General features: G+C 34.9%; 1 protein-coding gene across 3 annotated transcripts in view; it reads left to right on the top strand.

Moving 5' to 3' along the window:
• Positions 1-16,187, top strand: part of CEP120 (centrosomal protein 120) — a 38,532-nt gene extending 22,345 nt beyond the window's left edge. For all 3 annotated transcript variants that reach the window (XM_038124861.1, XM_038124860.1, XM_038124862.1), the window contains exons 18-21: positions 2,559-2,681; positions 4,118-4,216; positions 13,247-13,392; positions 14,069-16,187. In XM_038124861.1, the coding sequence (XP_037980789.1) occupies positions 2,559-2,681; positions 4,118-4,216; positions 13,247-13,392; positions 14,069-14,309 (609 nt within the window). In that variant the 3' untranslated portion in view covers positions 14,310-16,187. The remainder of the gene's footprint in view (positions 1-2,558; positions 2,682-4,117; positions 4,217-13,246; positions 13,393-14,068) is intronic.
• Positions 16,188-26,491: the final 10,304 nt, after the last annotated feature.

Below are 26,491 nucleotides of genomic sequence, written 5' to 3'. Positions count from 1 at the left end.
AAAATGTTGCTAACATTAAAGATAGTTATTTTGACTATTCTACTTGAGCATCACTGAATCAAGATGAAGAAAGTGCAGAATGCAGTCCTATTCAAAGTCATAAGTGGATCACTATTGCATTATATGTGTTGTTGGCACCTGCCAATAGTTCTTGTTCAAGTGGCCAAATGCCACCAGCTAGTATTCTTAATTCACATTCGTTCTTTCAGCTCCCACTGACCATTTTTAGCTTCAACAGACCTTTTCTAAATAAAATATTACAATCACTTTATTTTTCCTATTCAGAACAGACATAGTTGTCAGACCAAATATGATTTAACTCAGTATTATGGTGCAGCAATGGCTGGATCTAAAGGATAAGAAAAAAGGAAGCGAGACTCTGAAAAAAATGCAGTTTTGGTATAACCAGCAATACCATCAAGGGTTATATGTAGTCTTTGCCAGAATCAGTTTCATACTCAGTAGCCGTCAATGAAAGTTTTCTTCATGATCTCATATGATTCTTTTTAAAAAGTATTTAGTATTGCAACATCCTATGGCAGTGAGTTCTAAAATTTAATTATGTCTTTTATATTTAAAAACTTGTTTTTGTTAATTTTAAGCACATTTCTTACTAATTATGAAGAATCCTTTAGTGCCTGTGCAACATACTGTTCCTGATTGCATAGGTGGCTGTCATTCTGTTTCTCTTCCAAGCACAAGCCCCACTAAGACCATTTTTTCCAGAGCATCCTGGCTGTCTTCCTCTGTGCTGTTCCTGGTATGCTTCAATATGTGATGGTTGTTGCCACATATTGTGCATGAGACAGGCTTTTTTCATTTGCTTTGTTGGGGGTGAGATTTTGTTTGCTTACTTTGGAGTTTCACTCTAGGGCCCTGCTCTTTGTAATGTGCACAAGCAGAAAATTTCAGTTGCTACCAGATGAGTCTCTTTTTTTAAAACCTTTTTGGGTGTGGAGTTTTTTGTCTGTGTGGCTTTTTTTTTTGGTTTTTTTAACATGGAATGTTCTGGAATAAGTAATCTTATTCCATACCTTTTAAAGAGATTTGTCAGTACTCAATTTCCACGCTTAGGCTCTTGGAGAACTCTAGAATTCAGTCTGTTTTGAGGTAAGCCCCACTATGTTCAAGAGGAGATCCTTGAAGCATCCACCTTGAAGAACATCACCCTTGCTTTCTGAATAAAGAAGTTGTGCTTTATTTGGGGTATTTTTGTAGTTTCTTCATGTCCACAGTTCTGAGGTCTCATAAGAAATTCAATTTTTGAAAGTGTTTCCAGAACCAAACAAGAAATTAAACATTGTTATAGAATTTCTAGAGAGAGCTGATATTTCTAATAGCGAGTTATTGGTTCTTGTCTTTGGCATTATGTCTGTCTGCTTTTAAAATAAATAGGTAAAAATGAAAGGTGTTAAACAACAGTATCTTTTGTTCAAGTTCAATAGGTTTTGTAGTTCTGTGAGAACAACAATGACAGCAAACTCTGTTTTTGTATCACTCCCTAGGAAGTATCCTTGCTTTCCTACATCCATTCTGTAACAATTATAAATGTAAAAAGCACAAATTTGGAAGAAAAATAAAGCTGACCCAATTAGAAGATCCAAAGAATTGAACTATTATCGTACTAGTAGAAATTGTTGGCTTTGAAACAGAAATGAGTTCTCTAAAGCATTTTCAGCCAGTATTTAAACTGTGGGATAGAATTCATGGAAATATTTGCAATATCTAGGTAGACATAAATATAAGGTCACCACATGGGATCATTTTCTAGTATGTAATACTTCAGTTCCATCAGGTCTATAAAGGTATTTATAGTTGAATAATATTTAACAGAAGAAAACATTACAAAAAGTTCTTAGTATTTTTAATATATTATAAAAAGCACTGTTAAACATTTGACTTCCTTACTTTCTCTGTAGCAAGTAATTGTGTATTGGCATAATTTTTCAAATTACCCATTGTGTGTAAAAAGCAAAGCACTCTATAAAAATCTTCTTGAAACTGTGGAAATACACTGTGAGGGCAGAGGTACTCAGTATTAAGTCATTAGTCACTGAAGCCTTTCTGCTTTAGCCTTTCTTCTAAATCATTTGGCTGTACAAAGTATTAGTCGTTTCCTTTTGCAGACATTCTGACGAAAGTTACGCTGTGAAATTGAATAAGTAATAAAACTTCATATAGTAGATAACACTGGCTTTCTTCAGAAGATGTGTAAATCTTAGTATTATGCTTTCTGTATTTCTTCTGCAAGTTGTTTTAGAAATGTGAACAAAAATGTGCATAAATCTTGATCTTGTGTTTATGAGGACAGAGTTCTTTTTTTCTTTCCAGTACTGAGCAAAGATCCTCCTTAAAACTCTTCCTATTAAAACATTGCTGTGTGCCATCATCAAGAAATCATTAATTATGAATGTGTAACTTTGTGTCTGTTTTATATCAGATAATTGACAGTAAAATGTTTGTTCCAAGGACTAAGAAGTAACTTAAATTCCGTCATCTAATTATTTGTCTGTGAATGGGCTTTTCTGCTAACTTGCATTTTGGTTTCTTTAATGTAGCTTTTTGAAGTAGAAAATAAGCATAAGACTTTGGAGAAGGAGTTCCAGCAATACAAAGAACAGCAAAGTAGCAAACCAGAAATCCAGCTACAATCAGAAATAAATCTTCTCACTTTAGAAAAGGTATATTGGAATTTCCTAGTACTTAAAAATTGTCACAATGGTGACATGTGATAATAATAAAGGGGATGTAGAATACTACTTTGTAATGAAGTGTTAATTTGTCCATTTTGGTTTACTTTTTCCAGTAATTTCTTCAGAGTTTAAATATTCAGACACAAATATCGTCAACAGTGGCTTTATTTCTATAGAGGAAGCAGTAATGTTAGAAGCTAACACAGGAAAAAACCATAACATATATATTTAAATCATGATTTGTGATGGGGTCTCTGAACATTCTGTTTGAAAAAACTAAAGAAAGATGATGATTTTCTTGAGGATTAATTTAAACTGGTTTTCCATTATTTGCATTTCCATAGTTAAGTATTTCTGCAAAGAGGTTGTGTCACTTATGACAGCAATTCCATTTTATTGATAAATTGATTTGCTTAAAAGCCATATATTCCCACAGTAGAGAATTTAATTAAAGCCACAGATACGAGCATTTAATGCTCAGAATTATTGTGAGATTTGAGTAAAATGGTTGGTGAAATAAGCTGAAAAAAAATTTGGCCAGGCTTCTTGGCACAAAATATACTCACCAATATGGCCAGTCTGTATGTTGCTGTATGCTTTAATAACTTCTAATAATGCAAGCAACTGATGCAAAATATTTTTGTGTTTCTACAGACTTTTATAAGCTCTTACATTAAATATTTTTAGATTTACTATTTTTGTTAAATGAATTAAACAAAACAGTGTTTTAAGATCTTCACAAGCTTAATGAAAGAAATTTTTGTCAGATTCAAAAAAGCTCTTGCTCAGAGATGTGAAAAATACTTAATTTTTTTATTGTGTTTTGTGTGCTTCATAAATATTTTCATTTGGCTTTTAATGCAAAATTTTTTGCACAGATTATGAAATGAATTTTTTAGTGGTAAAAACTTTTAAAGATTTATTTAGTTAGTAAGATCATAGGTTCACACTATATACAGAGATCTTAAAGAGTGGTTTGAGCAGATGGGTATTTCAGAGAAAATAATGTAAGCCATATCTTCCATCAGCAAACTAAAAAAAAATCTATGTACCTTTTTAAAAGAGATTTATCTATCAGCATTTTCATTAAATTAGTGTTTATAACCTTACTTTGAATAAAAAAAGGATGAGAGGATGGCTGATCCGAGAATCCTAAATTTAAAGGTTACATCAGCAGATTTAGTGCTAAAAACTAATCTTTTTCTTTGTATAGACGGCCATCCAGTAAAAATAAGGTTATATTTTAAACAAGAAAATGTTCTTGTGCCATAATATTTATGTTATATTGTATAACAGCTTTAGATGATGTTGTATATTATGCTACATAAACACTTTTCTTAAACCAGACCCTTTGTATATATACATCTTTCAGTGATTGTTACTGCTGTTATTGCTTCAGCTGATATGATTTTAATTGCTTTTAGGTTGAACTTGAAAGAAAGTTAGAGTCAGCTACCAAGTCAAAGCTTCACTACAAACAACAATGGACAAGGGCTTTGAAAGAACTTGCAAGGTTAAAACAGGTATGCAGGTTTTCATTGGTCATATGAGACGACCAAGTTATTGTCGTGTTGGAAGCTGCTAGGATTACTATTAACTACTGTTTTCATGTTATTAGTATTTGTTTTTGTAAAGTAAAGCTCTCAGCTGTGCTTTTAACGAAAATGAGAACAGCAAAACTGGCTTGTGTTTGACTTTGAACTCAGGAAAGACCAAGGCTCAGACCTGCAAAGAAGGCTGAACTATTTAAAAGCAGATGTGATTAGAAAAATAAAAGGTTTAGTTTAATTCCAAACAATTCTGCATCAGCAGAATAATTTGGAATTCCAAATAATTCTGCATCAAAATATTTTCCAGGATAGTATTTTGCCACAATCCCAACCATCTCGGGTCAGTTACGTAATAACTGTTTTGTATTTTAATTGTATAATGAATGAAGGGTAAAGATGAGAAACAAATCTTCACTTTCAGAAATAAGGGTTTAAGTTTTGATGAATGCATAAAATGAAGAAAACTTAACTTTAACTGGATGTGAAATTTTTCTCTGCTTTTGGAAATTCTAACCTCATACTAATGTAATATGCTATTTTACTGCTAGGTTTTAAGAGCTCTTGTGTGTCTGTGGGCATCTATATAGATAAAATTATATACTTTTGACTTGAAATTACTCTGCTTAAACATGCAGTAGTAGCAGCTTCATCCTTGTTGAATCTGTATTTCATGTTGTGTTTTGTCATCATCTGTCTTTCATGAATTCCAGTAAATGTTAGCTAAATGATGTGCTTAAGAATGGCTAGCATTTCCATTGGCCCTGACAAACAAATTAGTAGATCATTAGTCCCAATTGATTAATGAACAAACCTTGATATGAACACAGACCTTCAGTGTTCACATTTAGTAAAAGGTTTTTATTGCCTGTATTCACACCTACTTCCAGCTTGAGGAACAGTGTTGGGTTTTCTTACAAATCATGGTACCTGCTTAATTTCTACTGATAGAATATTTAGGTTTTGGAGAATAAGAAGTTAAGCCCATGTGCTTCTAATTTGTAATGCTTCTTTAATCTGTATTTCTGTTTGAAGAGAGTCAATGCACACCGCTATGATTTTTAGTTACTAAGTTAAAACTAACCTTCATTTGCAATCTTCAAATTGTACCTTTTTTGCCAAATGATAAAAGGTGTCATCTGCAATTTGTGAAACTTTTATGTTTGAGAAGGTGATAGGAGGAATATAAAATTTATCCCTCTGATTAAGATTTCTTCAGCAGTCATGAAATATCTAGCCTATTTTTTCTTGCCATGTTTTAAAATTTTCTGTAGAATAAAAGCAAAGATTTTCACTTGCCATACTAACATTAATGTATATCACTATCAGGTTCCTGTTACACATTTCATCACCAAAGACGTGGTGAACTGAATTCATTAATATATGTTGATGGTTTCAGCTGAACCTCTTGATGAAAGTCTGAACCATGAAATAAATTGGCGTGTACAGTGGATTATGCTACCTAAAACTACTTCAACAGAACAAACCCTTTCAATGCAGTTTCTTGTGGTTTTTACACTTCTGTGCTTCATCTATACTTAGTCTATTGATAAAGGTTTTAAGTGACTTTAAAGAGCTTAATAAAGGTTGAAGCAAATCTGATAAAAAAAAAACTTACTGTGTTTTAAATATAAATTTGGAAACTGTTGCTTAAGGAATTCTAGATTTGCTTTAGTTCAGATGATTTGTGCAATTGTGCATAGTCTGACCAATTTCTTGTTTGAATTGGATTAGTACCATGTTAATTTTGTGTTGCCTCTGGTGAATAGCCACAGGGCTGTAATCTGTGCCAGTAATTTGTCACACCAAAGCTCTCTAGAGAACTACACAAAACATTTGTGTAGTGAGGATTAGACGCTGAAAGCCGTATCTTAGATTGTTAATAAATGTTAATGACAAAACCCAGCTGGTAAGTCTTGGAAATGAGATCTAATGCTTTGTGCCCATTGCCAAAAAAATGTTTAAACAGAGATTTCCATTACTTAAAAGTGACCTGGTGCAGTCAATTTGTGAATTAAAGAAGCATAATCTACAGGCTAAGCATTTAGTAAAATGCTCTTCTGATTTGCAACCATAAAAGTCAATGTTTCCTTAATTAAAAAGTTTTCTTTTACTTTGGAACTAGTTCTTAGCATCTGGGATAGTTTTATATTTTGCAGAATATGAGAGACACAGCATATAACTTAAAGTATGGGACTGTTGATAGAATATGATCTAAGCTTCTCCATGGGTAGGACTTTGAATGCTAAGCACAGTGCCAGCTTTATTGAAGTACATGAAGGCACACACACATCATATTTACCTGTACTTAGAAAATACAGAAGTTAGTTAAATTTAAATTAGTTTGTAAAATTGAGTGACAATAGATTTCACCCAGCTTACTTTTCTTTTCTCTGTTACTTAGTAAAAGTCTATATTAATGCTTCAGTTGTTATAGCCCTGTTCAACTTTTAGGGAGACAAAAATGTCACCAAATTAACTACATAATTTGTGCACCCACGTAAATGTTATCCTTTCTGCAGATTTCAAGAACTCTTTCAATGTTTGGCAATTAGGTGATCTAAATACTACACAAATGAGATTTCCTATTTTTTTTTATTTTTGTGAGCATTATTTCTCAGAGGAATCATCACTATTTACATGAAATTGCATCCATTCTTACAGAGAACTTAGATATCAAATTTAGTACCTGTCTGGGTGTAAGAAACATTTTATCAAGACAAAAAGCAAAATTGGCAGGAATGTCATTTTTAGCAGTTGATTATCTCAGTTAGATTTAATCTAAATAGCCAAAATCTCAAAATGCACATGCATCCAGTGTTCTGGAAGAAGTATTTTTATAAGTTTTCTGATGTGTTTGTGTCCTGCAGACCTGTTAGAACCAGCACTGAGGTATTTGTTTAAAAGAGTATAGACCATATTAGCTGGCTGACAGTTCATTCTGTCATGTCCAGTATCTTGCTTGTCCACTCAGTAATTAATTTGATTAATTTATAAGTAATTTAGCCAAGGATAGGATGTAAATCTTTGTTAAAAATATATATATATATATATAAAGGCACACACACACAAAAAAAAAACCCACAGTTGAAAGTCTAAATCTTGGTTAAAAACTGTGTCTTGAAACCATCCAGGCCCTCCTACTGACTTGTCAGCTCTGGGTTATTTTCAGAAAACTTTACTTGAGTTCCTTAGCTTCAATCGTAAGTTTTTCCCACAGACTTGCATGGTATGTATGAGTGGGAGAGTGAATAGTGGCTGCTATTTAGCCATTGTTTAGTCTAGTGTATGTATGTTTACATCTCCCTTTTGGATTTATAGGCAGCTATGGCAAAATAAAGATTGTGCTTCCTTGATTGAAGAGCCTCTTAACTAAAGCACCTGGTGGCATACAGGGATTCTTTAATGATCTGATTATAATTCAAATTTTGATTTTTTTAATTATTGGTTAATGTTTTTGTTAAATGCTGATATTTCTGTAGTATCATAAGCTTCAAAACGTGATTGAGATTTCCACCATACAAGCTTCTAAAACAGTATTGCATTCCTCTAGCACTACATTAGAGATGAAAACTGGTGAAGAAAATTAATGAAACCTTGAAGTATGTTATCTGATAACTAGAATGCAGACTTGTTTGGTATGGATTTATTTTGTTTGTGGAGGAGAATGGAAGAATATGGAATTAATAAGTGAAAGGAATATTGTCGATAACTTTTATTTAAGGAGGTGGGTGAGGGGCTGAAGGAAAAGGAGCAAGAGGAGTAGCAGGATTAGCAGTGCTGAGAAAGTAGTGCAGGAGAAGGTATCTGGACCAACTAATACATATTGCAAAGATAATTCTTGATGTTCTTGCATATGATATTCTTGATTCATCTGTTGCTGCCTCACTGTGGGATAGTGGCTGATAATTGGGTGGTGGTGCAAATATATTGATGGACAATATATTTCCAAGTGTTCTGAGTTTCTGATGAGTTTTATATTCTGTTCACAAAGTTGCCTTTAGTCCAGCAGCCGATGATTCTAGAGCATTCCCTTAGCTATTATTTCAAAATGTAAAATGTTAGGAGCAAAAATGATAGTACTGTTCATTGAGATTTGAAATAGCCTGACTGTCTAGAATAAGCAGTTGGGAATAAATCTGAAATATTCCTTATTTAAGGAGATACTATACATTATATATAATATGTATATAATACAATGTATATAATACAATGTATATAATACAATGTATATAATACAATGTATATAATACAATGTATATAATACAATGTACATTCCTTATATTAGGATATATTAGGAGTAAAGTTTGGAAAGTTAGCCAGAACGTCTTGACTGAGTTTTCAGCATGCAGCATGTATGTTTAAACTTGTGCGCACTGAAATACACTTGAAGAATACAGAGTATTTAAATATAACTCAATTTTTCAGTATACACAGAATAAAATGAAGATTTTTGTTTCAACAAAGGGATTTTAAAATGTTTGACTTAATTTTATGTGTAAAGTAAATGTGCAGAAGTGGTTTTTTTATTGAATTTTTACTTTGAAACATCTCACAACAAATCCTGCTACATTTCAAGTCCTGTTACACAGTAGAGGTCTGTTCCTTCTCTATTTAAAAAAGGAGTGCTTGTTGCTGAGTGGATTTTTACATTGTCATGGAAAAAGTCGATTTAATACCTGAGTGTCTGATAAAGTGACACCAGTTTCATCACTGAGATGAATAAAGAATCCTTCCTTCTCTCTCACCTTAACAAAATACAGTCTTTTTATGGTCCCTCAACAGATCATAACAAAATTGTATATAAATTAATTTAAAGTGAGCGTGCCTCCCTTCTTATCAAACTGTTGTAAATCCTTTGCCATCTTCTTGTATTGATGGATTATTAGGAAATGGGCTTCTCGTGCTCTGCTATGAATGGTATACATAGAACAAGTTTTCTCTTATGCACCCTACCAATTGTTATGACAGATTTTTTAAAGGAGTCAAAGACTAATGTTGGGAAAGACATTTAAAAAGCAGAGAATATGAAGTGTGTAATGTAAATTACACACAGGATCAATCATGAAAGAGTCCCTTCTCACTTCTTTTAGTGTCTGTTTTCCAAGCTGGACTGTCATGAACTGAATGGTAGGAAAATCTTGCTTCAGCAAATGTTGATTTTCATTTTTTTAATTTAATGTTACTGTGCTTAAATGTTGCTATTCAGGACTATAACATGGCACACCTCTAAAATTCTTGACTTTCAGTGACTTAAATTAATCTGGACTTTTCCCTTTACACCCAAATAAGTAAGTGCCAAATATTTGCCATATTTACATCATAATTTTATTAGTAATCAAACTAGATATCAAATCACATTTATCTGAAAGGAATCCCTACACAATATTGGCTTGGAGACAAAATGTACTGATAAGGGTGTTTCTTTCCTTTATTGAGTAAACAAGAAATTAGCACACACTATATTTAATCTTGCTTCCCTACAAATCTAGGACTGTTATCCCTAGCAAAGAGTATGCTCACTAGTGACACTGGTTTTGGTTGTTTTTGTGTTTGTTGGGTTTTTTGGTAGAATTTTTTCTCCAGAGAAAAATATTAAAAGGAACAGGAACTGAAAAAAGGATTCTGCAGAAAAGCCTTGCTTTTCCTTCCTCTCTCCTTGCCTTCTTCATCATTCTCTGTTGTTTTTTTCTTGGTTTAATTAAACATTATTAAAGATATTTATTTAAAAGTTACGGTTCTCAAATGAATTTGTTCAGTGAGGACATAAAGGACCAATCTATTAAATAATGATCTGATGAATATGAAATCATTGGGAGTATTGTGTCCTCTGTGGTCTGATAGATACAGTTTAAAATAGACATTGTTCTATTAACATTAAGAATATGTACTTCTTCTAACATATACCTCTTCTTTAAGCTAGTCTTTGCTCTCAGGTTGCCATTGTGAGTATGTTGCTGGGCAGCTGAAATGTATGGATCATTGAGCTTCCCTGCCTCAAATAGTAACACATCCGCATGTCATGAAACCTGTCGTCCCACATGCTGCTTCTGGCCAGCATGCAGTTATGTCTTTCTTCTGCAGTGCAGGTGGGAGAGCACTTTCAAAATTTTCCCTCATAGATCAGAGTAATATAGTTCACCAACTGAAGGACTGGATTGGAAAGCTTCTTCTCAGTGTAGTCACAGCTATGTGATGGTTTGTGTTTATGTGAAAGCATTGCTGTCCTAGTAGCAAGTGCTACTCTGTTTTGCAGTATTTAGTTTTTGATCAATTTTTGCACAATGTACCTTCAAAATTAATTTTCTCTCAGAATTATTGAGATAGACCAATTTTACGGACTTAGTAATACCCACACTCTGCTGCTTGTTTCAAAGTACTGCTATATATGTAGTATTTTTTTTTTTCGAGCATAAATGTCTATCTTCATTCAAAACTTTCTGTGGTCAAGAAGCTTTTGCGTGCTCAAGTATATTGCTTAAGTGATTAACTTCCATTCTTTTAATAACTTCAGTCATGTCTCTAGATGAAATATACCTAGGTTTGAGTTTCAGTTGTACTTTTCTTTAGGTGAGAAAGACCCAACTAGTGAAGTGATGTGAAATATCAGTCTGGTCCACACAGAGGCCAGCAGTAGATGCACGAGATCTAGAAATGCAGCTTGTATATCTGAATAGTCTCTAGCAGCCCTCAGTCAGACAGTTAAGTACATTGTGAGCCAGCAGGTGCATTTAGGTGATTGTCTTTAATGGACCTAAGTAAATGTATTCTTCATTTATCTGTTTCCTTTTCATTTTTGTCTCCACAGTATCCCACTCTTTACACATCCACCTTTTCCCTACTGGATTACTTTGTATCAGCGGCAAACTTCCATAGTGATTTCTTCAGTCATGAATATGTTGAAGGGTAGATTCTTGTGGAATTCCCCTTTCACTACCTGACTGTTGTGGAGATGATCATTTGCTATTCTTTCTCTGATGTTCTAAACCCTTAGTCGGCTGAGAGTGCTTTTTAGTGTGACTGCTTAGCTGTGTGTTTGGTAGGAGGTTTCTTTTGTGTGGTGTTCGGTTGGGTTTTTTAAGACTGGTGGGAAGAGTGACTTGTCCATAAAAGCTAAATTAATTCTTCCTGGTGTACACCTGCAACCTGTTAGGTTTAGGTTTAGTTATGGTTTCAACTAGTTTGGCCACTATGGAAGTTAAGTTCTGCTGGTATTTTCTGGGTATTTCTAAGGCCTCTATTTAAAGAAAGAATAAAATAAAAAATGGAAAAATAGTTATTCCTGTGGTGTAAACACCAGTGTTGGTGATGAATTGAGACTAATCTACAGTCAGTCTCACAAATTTTTGTTTGTATTTCCTTATAACTCTTGAAAATTCTAAAAATCAGCAGTCTGTAGTAGCCTGTTTAAAGTAACTTGTTTAATCTACAGATACATACATATACTGTATGTATTTGTAGTTTATTCACAGACTAAAGCAGAATAGGTCTTATTGCAGTATTCTTCAACCCTTTCCCACATAAAAAAAGGGTTTCTCTCATATGGGAATGTCCTTCTGCAATGAATTTGTGATGGAGAAGGAAGGACTATGGCCTTATCTTCACTGAGTGCTTTTTCTATGCTCCAGTCATCTATCAGCTGTTGACTCTTTGGCAGGATTCCTGCTTCTGGTTTTTTTATTAGTATGTATCTCTTTAGCAAGATGTTCTTCAAGATTTATAACCTGTCTCACTGAAGTTTTACCATTTAATTTGGCTGGCTGGAGTATTGAATTTAGTATGAAAACAAAGTTTTTAGAGTCTTTAGGGTTGCTTTCTTATTGAGTACTTCTCTATTGCATTATCTGTTCACATTAACAGTTGAAGCCTTTTTTTAATACCAATTCCTACTGAAATTCAGATTTTCTTGCCCACTATTGATCATCAACAGGGAGTGTTTAAAATTCTGGCAGCTGGAATTCAGGAAACTGCCTTATTAAAATCTTTTAAATAATATGAGGTTGATTGTGTAAATAATATGCTTGCACATATCAAACAAAGAAATGACCTTTTTATAACCTGCATAATAAGTATAATACAGATTGTATTAATAATCAAACACTCCAGATGAAAGCAATGTCAGAATTGCAAAGATAAACTTGCACTTTACAACATGCCTAGATCCAGGATATTTGTGTAACTCCTGTCTTATTTTTTAACTACCTGAGGTCTTCTGTCTTATTCTGGATGTAAGACTGACTGTACACAGTTAGTGCACAAGGTCATATGGAAAATGACAGAGATAAAAATAAGTGAAGAGAGGACCATGTTTACTAAACCACTTTAATGTCATGAAGTGGTAGTGGATTCAAGCCTTAGTTATTTTAGTATCTGTATAGAGCTAAAAAATTAGAGCCAAGCAAACTTTTAGAATGGATAGACTGATTTCATTAAATCCACAAAGTAAGTTATCTAAAATTTTACATACTACTATACAACTGCAAAAGGACACCTTGCCAGAAATTTGTTTCCAAGGCTTATTTAACCACAAGTTGTAATTTTGGAAAGCGGTTTTTAAAGTTTCGATACTAGTCACTATGGGGGTGATGATGGACGTTTTCTGTGGCTATTTAGCTTTTATTTTCTCAAAAAAAATTATTTCATATACCATATAGTGAAGGAATAAATCTCAGTAGCTTGAGCCATTTCAGAATGTCTACCAACTTAAGCTAGAGTTAGTAAGAGAGTTTGTTAATAGTTTTGCTATTTTGTTAATGGGACGATATCTGTGATTGGGCTGCAGTTGATCCAGCCTGGACAGGTTTACTGTGATGGTGATAGTCAGTGGTCTTACTGCATTATTGATATCACTAGCTAAGACATTCTGTTAACTCCTACATTTCTAATACTCCTGGAGAGGTAACTGTCATGACTTCATTGCTAAAGTTCTGCTCTGTCACTATAATTAGCACTTTTACATGTAATCACATAGTCAACTGAGTTATGTCTTCACCCTTTCCCACACAGCGTGAACAAGAAAATGCGATGGCTCACCTTAAAAAGCAGCAACAAGAGCTCGAGCACATGAGGTTGCGCTATTTGGCAGCAGAAGAAAAAGAGCTGGGGAAAACAGACCGACAAGAGCTGGAGGATATCAGAAATGAGCTTAACAGGTATAAAAAGTATTTGTAAGATTCCTCCCTGTCACCTTTCCTTCTGTTTTCTTGCTGTGAGTCTCAAAACAGGAGAAGACTCAATTAAATCAAGATTATAATTCACTGTCAGTTCAGTGAAAGAACACGGTTTAGTGTCCCTTAGGTAAAGATTGCATATTTGTAAAATGCAACAGTACAGCAGTATAGAAAAATCCATGTTGAACACCACATGATTTATTTTTTGTTAAGGTCACAGATGTGCAGCACCAAGCTTTTTGTCTATTTTAAATCTTCAGTTCTAAGCATAGCTGCTGTGTTAAGAAAAGAACAAGGCACATTTTATTCTTGTTTTGAATACATTAAAATTTTAAATTTATCTGATGTTGTCCTCCAAAAGCTGTCTGCACTAGTTTTGTATGTTGAACCCTTTTAATTTGAGTACAGTTTACATTACCAAGCAGAAGCCTTGATAGCAAGTATAGTTACATATGCACATACAAAAGGTTTTGTTACTATTTAAGTATTACATTTCTTTTTAGTTGTAGTTGCTTTCACCAGAGACAAAGTAATTTTTTACCTTTTATAGATTTCTTTATTTTACTTTGTAGTTTAGTAAATAAACTAAAGACTTAATACAAAGATAATCAAAGTGAGGATTAATATTCTCTAATTATTTTTATTTTATCTATATCAGGCTAAAACAACAAGAAGAGGAGAGAAAGAAATTGCAGGATGCTAGAGATAATTCTGCTGGTAGAGTGGATAGTCTTCAGTGTAGAAAACTAAATGAGAACACAGATGATTACCTCTCTCGCCTGATAGAAGAGAGGGATACCCTGCTGAGAACAGGAGTATATAATCATGAAGACCATATTGTAAGTGAACTTGATCGTCAAATCAGAGAAGCTATTGCAAAAAGGAACATCACTATTTAAAAGCATGCAAAAAGTTTTAGAGCCAAAATCTGAATAAAGTGACTTTTATAAGCCTATAGTACTTTGTGAAATAAATAACATCATGCTTTGTTTTGCACATTATGGTCAGCTCTCTTTGAAGTCAGTGTAAATGCTTGCAACATGTCAAGTTAAGCACAGTTGTAAGTTTTATGGGGGCAATGACTGTTTTTTAATGTTTTTATACTCATATGTATATATATAATTGTGTGTGTGTGTAAATATATTTATCTTGTGTACCCTCTTCTGAAATGTTTCCTACCTCTTTTTGTATCCCCCTGACTAGGTTTATTTGTAATATTTTTAATATTGATTTTAAGAGGTTTTTAGTCAATGTTATGATTTCATTCAATTTTTTAAAATATCTCTTCAGCTGTAGTAGGGCAAAATGACATAATCAGCTGTTTTCTCTGACAAAACTCTCTTAATTCTGAGCTGAACTAAAGCACTGACCCAGTGTTAGTTTACTACTAAATGACAAAAAAATTTTGCTTCTCTGACTGCAGCTAACATAACTAAGTTATGTAGTAAATAAGAGACAAGGTTTTGAGTGTGAGGGGGAAAAACCAACCTGATGAAACTGAAACTGAATCAGTTATTAACTAGCCTGATTGTCCAGGGTTGCCCTAGCAGTTTTGCACATGTCCTCGTAAGGCTATACCCAGGAGGGTGAAGACCTTATTCAGAAGTATACATGCATTCTTATATCAATACCTAATGAGGAATGATACCTGAAGACGTAACTCTGAGCACAAACATAAAACAATATCTTTTCTAAGTCAAGATAGTTTCTTTAATCAGGATGCAACCACTTTCAAGTTACTTAATATGTGTTTCAAAACATATTAACTCATTACCACTTAAATTGTATGTAAAGTTTTTGTTTGATTGTGGAAGTACAAACAGTGTGCAAGGGAGAAATCCATAATTAATGTTAGTTTGTCCATAATCACAATTGAAAGACTTTTGTTTTCCAGCTTTCATTCCATTTCTGTTAGGTTTGTGTGGATTTACCTAGTAACAGTAACTTACAGTAACTTACAACACTGTCCATTCAATAGGCATTCTTCTCTGTCCTGTAGTCACAACCGTTTCCATTTGAATGTCAACTACAAAAATCATCTTATGATTTATTACTTTTAGAATGAATGAAGATACCAATGGGAAAAATAGTGGTTTGGGTTTTTTGCATAAAATCAGTGAACGTTCATAGAGAGGCTTGTATACATGTGACCTTCCTGTTTTGTGTGGCATTAATTATAAAATGGGAGGAGGGCTATTTGTATCTGGCTTTAGCTCTCCATGTATTGTTTGTCCTCCTCCTTACCATGAGTGTAGGTCCTGCTAAATAAACTACTAATTTAGACTCCTTAGAAAAGTTATAAACAAGCTGTATAAACATTGAGATCATACTCCCGGAGAAATACTTGAATACTTATCAATACCAGACTTTGTAAGGAATGCTTTTGTAAATGTATTTTTCTAAGTAGTGTGCTTAGAGATGCCTCTCCACTAGCAAAGAAAATACAACTCTCTTAAGTCCCATAGAAATCCATGAAATGCAATTTTACAATACTTTTTACATCATGCAGTGTGATATCACTGGTGCAGGGTTATATGCAATTATTGTAAATGATGCAAGAAACTTCTATCTTGACAGGAAAACTTGTTCATGGCTTTTTTTTTCTTCAAATGTTTGCTCACTTGTGTAGTTTCTTCTCTAGACACTGGAGGGTGCCTGAGACTTAAATATTGCAAAGACAGTGTTGACTAAATTTTCATAACTGGTTGCTTTTTGAACTGTTATGTTACAACTTTCAGGTATATTATTTTATGAAATAAAATTCAAATTCAAGTAAATATTAAGGACTTTGCATTTATTTTTTAACTATGGATTTGAGCAAATTTTGTTTACTATTTCCAGTCATATGACAGTCTTTATTACCTTATAGATTCAAGCACTAAACTTGTTAATGAAAGTTGTCACTTTTTTTTTTAATAATTAAATTTTTAATTGAGTCTCTTCTGTGGCATGTAGAAACTTGCAATCATGTTGCTGTATGTTTTAAAAAGAAACTTGAGTTTTCTTTCTCTCAAATCAAAGTACTGAGTAAAATGAAACATAGAATGCTTGTTTTCTAAAAACATTTATAAAATTCATCATTTAAGCTGTTTTGGGTCAGTTTAGCCACTTGAAAGATCACAGCTTACAAGGTGCAAAGCATAAATTTTGTGATTATTAAAAAAACTTACATAGAATATGTTTTGTTTTATAATCATTACTCTTAGTATTCATTGTTTGTATTAGAATGAAGAAATAATGGATAATCTAAGCTGTATGTTTTAATTTAATTCTTTCCAGCACAATTTGTTTCTGCTTCAGTCTGAACTAGTCCAGAAGCAAAATATATGTTTGTAGTAGATATGTATAGCAGACATGAGCTCAATATTACTGTCTTTCAAAGAAGATTTTTATGTTGGGTTCCATTTGCCTTTTTATTACTTCAGAGCCATTTTAGAGCTTAGTGTTACTCAGTGGAAAGACTAAATACCGTTTTTTAATCAAAATTTGTATCTTAATCTCTCTTCATTGCATGAGACATGCCGTTTCAAACAGATGCATGGAATAAGAAGCCCACTTTAATTTACCCAATTAATAAAGGCTGCTGGAAGTGAGACTTTTGTTTACAGGTTCAGTCCTGCTTCCATAGGCCAGAGAAAACATGGTGGGAAGAGAAGCAACTGCTAGACCCTCCTGGAATTCTGGCAAAGTGCTACTGATTTTATTGCACCCAGGTTTCACTGGGGAAGCTGGTGGAATTATTTCAAACCAAGTACCCTTGCTGATATGTTTCTGTGAACCCAGGTGACAGGGGTATAAGTTCCATGTCAAATTAGTACCAGCTTCATCTGCCTTAGGATTTGGAACCAGAACTTGCAGTTCACTTTGCATAAGGAAACTGATTACAGCCTGTACTTGAACAGTCTAGTCTAGCAAAAGCATTAGTCCACTTAGAAATTAGGGCATTAAAAGCACTGTTATTTTTTTCATTATGATCTTCAGGCAGATGATCCCTCTCTATATCTTTATGTGTTAATTTTTCTTCCAGTGGTGACATCTTGCTGTTGCCTCAAATTACTTGCTACAGGTTTAAATGTAGGGCTGGAAACCTGGATGTAGTGTTTGATTGATATGGAGCATTTGCTAAGTTGGGAAATCTTACAAAGAAATAGACCTTTTTCCCCTGATAATTGTTAGATTGTTTCACAGAAAAATTGTCTCTAAATTCTTATTTGCATATTAAAGCAGTGGAATGCTTATGCATGTATCTATGAAAAAAAATATGTCCAATTATTTAGAAATAGTGCAATTTTGCTTTGAATCTGAATTATTTAAGTCTATAGTTACATTACTGATCTTTATAGTATTTTTTTATTTTGGAGTGAATCTCTTAGCCCTGTTTCTATAATATTTCAGCAGTGATCCAACACTTTTAACACTAATACACTTTTTAAATTGCTGTTGTGGAAAAGAAGCGTTGTTATATCTGGCACTGAGCTTTCAAGTATTCAATCTGCAGTTCTCCTTCGTTGCAGTTTAAATGCTTCTCCCTTCCATCCTCCGAGATAAACCTTAATGCACGGCTAAAAACAGAAGTCCTTTATCATATCTTCTAAGTGCTACTGGAGTATTTATACCAGTTATTACATATTTACACAATTATTTATTTTGCTACTACTGTGCCTAAATGATCATGACCTGTGTCAAGGCTTGGATGGGAAGCACTAGCCTCACTATTGTTTAAGACAGAACTGTAGAAAGGCGGCTGCATACTTAGATCTCATTTCATTTGTTTCTCCAGGGGGTTGTATTAGTAGTGTTTTCATTAGAAATGTTTTTACAGATGTCGGCTATTCAGATATGAAGTCTCTGTAGTGGAGAAGCAGTCAGGAGTTTGGCATTCAGAACAGAAAGGGAAAAAAAATCATCTTTGAGAGACTAATTTATAGAAAAATAATTTACTGACTTTCTGATGTATAAATGTACAGTAACCCCATGGCAGCTTTAATGCAGAGTAATTGAATTCTTGTAAATATGGTTATTTTCTATTGTGAACTTGAAAAAATGCTACAGCCTGTCATTCCCCATCACTGAAGACTAAAATAGTCCCCATTAATAATGCTGCTGGAAAAGTGATGTCCCTTGCTTTGTAATCCAGTACTCTTTTTTCCAAGTGTAAAACTTGTGGTAGTTTGACAGCATTTTAAACAATTTATGTACTACTACAAAAAGTTTTGTTCTAACAACATACATAGCCAGTAGATAGTTACGGAAGTGTAATGTCACTGAGTGTTTGAGCAAAAGGTTTTAATGCAAAAGGTTTTAATTACTGACACATTATTGCATTGACAAAATAATATGGCATCACTGGGGCAGATGGAGTCTAGGGGAACAGTCCACAGCTTAATACTCTTTCAGCAGTTACTGTACATTGCTCATGGCTTTAAATGTACTATGAAAAAAACTGTTAAAATTTGAAAATTGTTGTATACTGTGAATATCATATATTTTGGTTTACAAAGGCAAATGTAAATAGAGCAGCAAAGTTAAATGATCAGGGTTTGAGGAGCAGGCAATCAAGATAATACATTTTTTTGAAAAATTTAAGAGGTAATGGTAACTTTCCAACATTTGTGTATTTGCTTCATAGCATAAGTGAGGGTGTTTTTTTGGTTTGCTTTTCTGATCTGGAGGTACAGAAAATAATTTTATTGATCTCATGTTAAGAGATGTTCATTGTACAGATACCAGACCATTGGTATGTTTGCCTGAAAAGGTTATTTTTAACAACAAGATTAATACTGTAATACAATAGCTCATCCAAATCAGGGGCAGAAAGCATCATGAGCTGCTATTTGCTTTATAATTAAGTGTGGACACAGCCAAGGTTGCGTCCTATTCATGTCAGATACGACATGATGCTTCTCGTCTGTATGAATAACACAGTTAGTATTCTGTTAGAGCCTGGGCTGTGGGTATGGTGCCATGACTACCCATGTGTATTTGGGGCAAACCACAGAGCCTACCTGCTGCTCCAGGAGCCCTTCAGGCCTGGTATAGGGCATGCTCAGTCTAGATAATATTTTTGATGCTTCCATAACAATAATGTCTTTTACTGCAGTTTTCCTGAATGTAGATGCAATGATTTAAATACTCTAATTTACTGGTTTATCCTGACTCTCTGATAATAAAAATTGGACTGAATAAATGGGGCTAATAACCCAAAGTAAAAGAAAGAAAAAAAAAAACAAAAACCCAAACATAGAATATCAGAAGCAAGAACGGAGCAGTACCCTAGGGAATTTGTAGGTACATCTCTATAAGAAGGCACTGCTATTTGTGGAAAAAGTTGTGCACCTAAACAATATGATTATGTGTCTCTTAAGTGAGTTTCACCTCCTGTCCCATCCTAACACATCTTGCAGAACACAAGTGTCTTTTTTTTTTATTTTTTTTTTTGGCCCACTGACTATTGTCTTGCTGCATATATATAGCAAATCATTAAAATGGTCCAGAAGTTTTACCTGAGGATACAGATTTTTTATGCTACCGACCCCATTTAATTTATCAATATCATCATCAATGCAGACAGCTTGTAACTGCCTAATTAAAAACAGGTAGGCTTAGCAAGAGGGCATCTTAAAAGCCATTTCCTCTCAAACACTGTGTAAGGGACTAGCAATGGTTTGCCATCCTGACCAATAGCTTGTGTTGCAGTACTTTATGCAATACAGCAAAATCTCTCCTGAGTTGCTCATGAAGGTGATCCCACTGGTAAGCTGAGGGTTGGACGCCAGGTCTGTGGTTTCTCTGCCCATCTTGGTTATAGGGGTGTTGAGTGATCCTAAACAGGGCTCTAGGCTTTCACTTCCTATCAGCAAAATGAGAATAATGTGGGAAAAGCTTTTCTGTTTAAGTGGTTCACAAACTGTTTAAACTCCAGCTATTTGTGTTGTTTGCAGTTGTCTTAATGCCCTTAAAGGGATAGATACTGGCTTCTACTGAGATGCTTCTTCAGCGAATGAGTGCAAGCTATTTATTTTGCTCTTTTGTAGTAGATAAATCAGTACATTCTTTCATTCTTCTTGCTAATTACCAATTCACCTGAAACCTTTAAAAAAAAGCAAAAAATTACTCCAATCCTTATAGGGAAGTTAAGTGAGTCTAAGGCTGCAGTCTTCCATGAAAGGCTTGGTTAATCTTTCTGTTAAGAAATTAATGAAATAGAATTATTTGATGAGGGGAGGGGAAAGGACAAAATTTTTTTTTTAAGTTTTGGGTCTGCCCCAAACAAGACTTTTAAATTGCTATGGGGTAGTACCACTTACTCTGTTTCTCTCTTGGTAAGATGAAGGTGATTCCTCATTATACTGATACTTTGATGAATAGCTAGTTAATGCTTGGTTGTTACAGCTTTTTGATAAAGTAAAGGTCAAGCATTTTTGCCATATCCCATCTATTGAGTAAATAAGTAATTGCAAGGATTTTAGTGAAAACTTTTATAGGAAAATCATTTAATGACTTATTAGTATTGAAATACTAATAAAAGCAAATCCCTATTATCCTAACAAATGTGACATATACTTCTGGAAATTAATCTTGAAGGTGGGGGAGGCCAATTCTTATCTAAGTAATTCTCAAATCCTGTGAAAACAGCAGGCCACTGCTCACATGCCAAACATGACTGTGCCCATGAGATAGTCACAAACTCTCTATCCCGATCTGGACCTCAGTACAAAAACTCAGGGAATGCTGGGCCACGGACTGGGCCACAGTGGGAGGAGAAGGTGACTTTGCATCTCTGCATTTTCCATTACATGGAAAAGATACTCTTACTGCAGCTCATGAAACTTTTGCCTTGCCCAGTATGGCAAGAAATTCCCACTTCTTTGCCAGAGTGGGCTTTTACACACACCCATTTTTTTTTCTCTCTCCTTTTCCTATTATCAAGTGTAATTATGATGATGAGAATAGCAGATTTCACTAGCAAACAAGTTAATTGAAATGTTTCTTTATAGTGAATAATAGAAAAATTGATAATTAAACATGCAGAGAAATTATGTGCTACTTTATTATTGTATTTGATCAAGCAACCTTGATAACACAATTATTTTTTGAAGAGCAGTATATGCATAAAATAAGTTTGTTTGCTTTTAAAAGATAATTTTCATGCTTACTCAGGGAATCTTTCACAAAGATTGGAAGGTTTTCATGAGTTTAATTTTTTCCTTCCTTTTTCCTTCCTTTCATGCTCATTGAGTAAGTCATTTACATCATCTGCCATTATTCCTGGAAGTATCTCACAACTCTAAAAGTAGAATATCTTAACTAAAATAAATGCTTGTAGAATAAAACAACAACAACAACAACAAATAGAGAAAAGCCTGCCCATGTGTTCAATTTGATTGCTGCTTATTTTTCCACACAAGTTTCAGATAAAAAGGCTTTTCATGCTTTATGGAATGCAATTTTTTACAGAGCAAAGACAGCACTCTGACTTGTGTACCACAAAATAACAAGCTAGTATGAGTACAGGCAGGACTGCTGTTTGTACTACAAGATTCAAACTTTCAGTTAGATAATTTTTGGCAGTGAAAGCACCTAGTCTGTTACTTATACACCAGTTAATCCTGACTTAGAAAAATAATGAAAGTCCATCTAGGGCCTTTAAAACCTTAGCTAACTTTTATACTGCGCTAAGAGATGATTTAGAGTATGTCACATTAAAGACTATAATTCTTAAAATCTTCCCGCTGTTTTAGGTATTAGGTCTTTAAATGCTAACACTTTTTTTTTTTTTACACAAAAATGTAAGAATTAATACTGAGACAAAATACAAAGCAACTTTTAGTGGGCTTAGTTCAAAATTTTTTCTATGCTCAGAAGAGGAGAAAGCAGCCATTTAGTGTTGTCTGCTTTTTTAACAGAGGAACAAGGACTGTGATGAAGAATAGCAGTATGAAGGAAATGGCACTACCCTATGTGGTTTGAACAAAGGTCTATATGTGTGTGTGTGTGTTTAAATATGCTGATAAAAGAAGGAATATAGTAAAAACAATCCACACAGGCTGGTTTTGGTTTTATCTCAAGGGGCTTTTTTTGATTTTTCTTCTGTAGCACAAAGCAGTACTTCAATGGCTCAGCAGCCAGATTACATAAAGTCATTTTAGTAAGAAAAAAATTATCTTTGGGGACACGAGGCGACTTGTAATCTGGTTCACAATATCTTCCATTTCTAATTCTCTTCTTATGAAAAAAACCCCAACTAAACCAAATCCAACCATCATTTGGGGGTTTCCTTACAGAGATTTCTCAAATATTGCATTTATTCATGTAGGTCTTATAAATACATTTTTTTAAAATATCACAACCTCAACTCCCTTTTCTAACTCCATTTTTATTATCACAGTATCTATTTTAATGGCTATTAAGCTACAATGTCCCTACCTTATCTTTGTCAGTTAATTTATCTAATTCCACCATCCCAGAGGGAATAAACCTGAAGCTAAAGCCTGCAATATATTATAGAATCAAGAACGCTTATGCAGAACAAACAGAGGATTTAGCTTGGATAAACAGCAGAGAGCTCAGTGTCTTTTATGTCCAGAACTCAGGACTGGATGAAGAAAATGACTATAAATCATCCCTGAGAAACAACATAACATAAATGTTGTATGTTTATTTAAAACTTTATACAATCATTTATCTGGGCTATAGCTCAGTTTCAAAAAGTGGTCTGCTGTAATGAGGTACTGAGGCTAGCAGTGATCAAGAGTAAAATGATGTATAGTCTTCAACCAGAATTTGCTTATGGGAAGAATGGAAAGCACTTAAGCAGACACCAAGTATCTATAGCTAGTAGATCAAGCGGGAGGATAATGCAATAATAACAAAAACTTTGATAAATTTTTTCCTGTTTCTCTTCAAAATATCACATTTCTTGTAATGTGACATTGTTTTGAAAGCTAAGCAGCCAGCAATTTATGCTTAAATTTTCACATTTGAATAAAGACTGATTTGTTGTGAGTGTCTGAGGTTTGACATGATGTTCTACTAGACTTAAATTGAAAAAAAGAGGCTAAATCCTTGTCTGGCCTTGTGTTCCAGGGAAAGAGCTCTTTAAAATGTGCTCTTGGTTTGTTTCTGGTTTTTGCTTTTTTTTTCTTGCAGGAGCAAGCATTTCTGTGATTTCATGGCTAGTAATTGCTAATTTTTTTTACTTCAGGAAATTTAAGAGCCACTGATGATACATTTACTGCCTAAAGGAGACAGGTAAAAAATATAATGCAGCTTTTACTGCAGAAAGAGATTTTTCCCGCAAATACTTTGCACCCTAGAGTGTTCCAGAAAATGCCCAGGGGTGCAGAAGTGTTTGGCCCCCGGGGTGCCCAAGCAGCCATGAGGTTCCAGGGCAGGGTTAAGCCATGCCACCCCCGGCAGGACTGGTGTACCTCCTATGGTGTGTGGGCACGCTCGGGCGCACCACAATTCCCAACACAGCTCCTTTTGCTTTGCATCTCAGTGTCATCCCAGCAGATTCCCTCAGCAGAGAAAATTCTGTGTTTCATGGCACAGTAGGTCCCATCCAACCCTTGGCAAAGTGTCTTTGGCAGTGGCAGCTTCTGATGAGACTGCAGCCACTGTGCCTCTCCCCAGGTGCTGCATGCAAAGATTTTCAACTCCACCTGACAATTCTCCCATCACTTTGACAGTGCATTTGGGCCTGAAACTCTATAAATTTTTAATTTCCTCCAGAGATGATCTGGTGGCAATTTAAAGCCTGCTCTCTGTTACCAAATTAATGTTAATTTAAGCTCTCTCTGTTACTAGATAAATGTTAATTAAGCTGCTTCTTGTTCCTCTAGCAGTATTGGAGGACTTCAGGTCTATTTGTCAGACACTAAAGAATTAACCATCAAAAAAAAAGTGGAAAACAAGTCACACCATTTTCACCTAAATATTTTTATTTATGTCATGGTCCATGAAGATGAGGGCCTGCAGAGATGGGGCTGACTGAAACACTGTGTCTCCTGACAAGATCGTCAGAGGTGATACCTTCTTCCTCCTGTTTCCCCTTCCCAGTTGACAGCACCCTGTAAAACAGTGCTGTAAAGAGCACAGGCACATAAATATTTCTATGCCTATGCAGCTCCGGATGTTTTCAAGCAAATATATTTATTATGTCAATAACTATAAAAAAAAAAGATTACTTATTCAATAATTCATAATAGTTTCAGAGCTGCTGGAGGCTAATACAGCTCACTTTACTTTAGATAACTTATAAATGTAGATTATTTTCATGACAGACTGAAATTACTTTCTGGTGAATATTTACTTGAGCTTTACTTTTCATATTAACCCAACATGTACTAGAAAAGAAGATGTTGGTGCTTCTGTCCTTGTGCTGCTCTCCCAGATGCAAGTAACAAAATCTCTGAGATGTGTTTTGTGGAAACAAGGTCTTAAAAATTCCTCCATGTCATCAACAGCAGAGCAAAGTCTTGTAGGTTTTTTTGGTAGCTAAAACTGTTTTGTATTTCCAGCATCTGATTATAAACAAACATCTCTACAATAAATAGGGAGGGCTGGGCCACTGCTCTCCCCATGAAAGCTGCTCCCAAACCCTGCAGCAGCTCTTGCACAATGCCCAGGTGGCCAGGACAGGCCTGGCAGAGCTGTAGCATCCTTTGTGGCCAAGGCACCTGAGGGAGGGATGGGACAGCAAGGAGCAGTTTGGAAACAAGATAAAATGCATCGGGCACATCAGGCACTCCCTTACCCTGAGGGATGCAGGACAGTGCTATCAGACTCCTCCAAACATCATCCACATGGGATAATGCCCTGGTCCTGGTCTGCCCTTTTCTTGCACATGGCACATACTGAAACAGAAGAGACATGCAAAATCCTAAAAATAGTTTAAATTGCCTCTGGAGTTTTCAGAGTAAGTAGAAGTTGGAATATCTTCTGGGGAGGAGAAGCAGAGAAGGGACAGTAAGTAGCAGGAAGAGGAGGGACCCCCACTCAGAAAAACTCAGCCCTTGTCCCTACAACAGGCTGACTTTTTCTCTTTTCCCCTAGCCGAAATAGCAAATTCAAGATATTCTGTTAAGCATGTGTCTATATCCCAACAACTACAACATTTAAAGTGAGGGCTGCTGTGATGGTTCTTGAGCCGTCTGAAGAAAGCATTTATTGTACACATAGGAAAACATACTGGGGGCAAATTTAGGGTGGCTTTCCTAGCTTGTTGATCGAAGTTAAATTGTACAAAGCAATAGGTTTTGAATTTATGAATGTCTTTTCTACAATGTCTTTATATCAAACAGGACACATTTATTCTATACTTCTTCAACATGAAATAGTTTTATTAACTTAATTTTGCACATGCAAGAAATACGCAAGCACGGCAATCCATAAATACAGGCACGTTAAAAATAAACCTTGCCCTAATACCAAAAAAGCTAGCAAAAATATTTGAAAACTTGAACTCTGTACAAATATGCAAGAAATCAACTTGGAGCCTGTTTAGAGCCAGTTTCTGGGCAGAGAAGGGTGACAGAAAAGCGTGTCTGAGGCCGTGCTCCCCTGGCCAGAGCCGGGATTGTCCCCACGTGGCAAACCTGCGGGGAGGGAGCGCGGGGTGTGCCCGGGCAGCCTCCCTTCGCAAAGCCGCGCCTACCGGCTGCTCGCCCCGCGCCAGCGCGGACAGAGAGCACCCTCTCTCTTTAATCGCTTAAGAAGTTACTTATGATATGCAACTAAATATTTAGTTGTGCAGAGGACAGCTTGTCACAGACAGCTTTGTTGCTAATGTATACAAATGCTGGTATGGCACTGGCTTCCTCCCTGTGCACACAGAGCTACACACACACACTGACCACAGCCTAAATAAGCTGATTTATTTGTTTCAGTTATTTGATAAGTGCATCATACCTCAAACCCTACAAAACCACTTTAAGAGGATTATGAGTTTTATGATGTGAAAAGATTACCCTGAGTGTGCCGGGCAAAGTTTATATTCAGAGACTGTGCAGGAGGTGAGGCATTCACAGAGGCTGGAGAAAGAGGCTTGATAGATCAAAAAGGAATTTTCTTTGTTGCT

This window comes from Motacilla alba, chromosome Z (assembly GCF_015832195.1).
Source record: "Motacilla alba alba isolate MOTALB_02 chromosome Z, Motacilla_alba_V1.0_pri, whole genome shotgun sequence".
Lineage (NCBI taxonomy): Eukaryota > Metazoa > Chordata > Aves > Passeriformes > Motacillidae > Motacilla > Motacilla alba.
The sequence above is the reverse complement of the archived record's forward strand: the minus strand, read 5'-3'. Positions and strand labels throughout refer to the sequence as shown.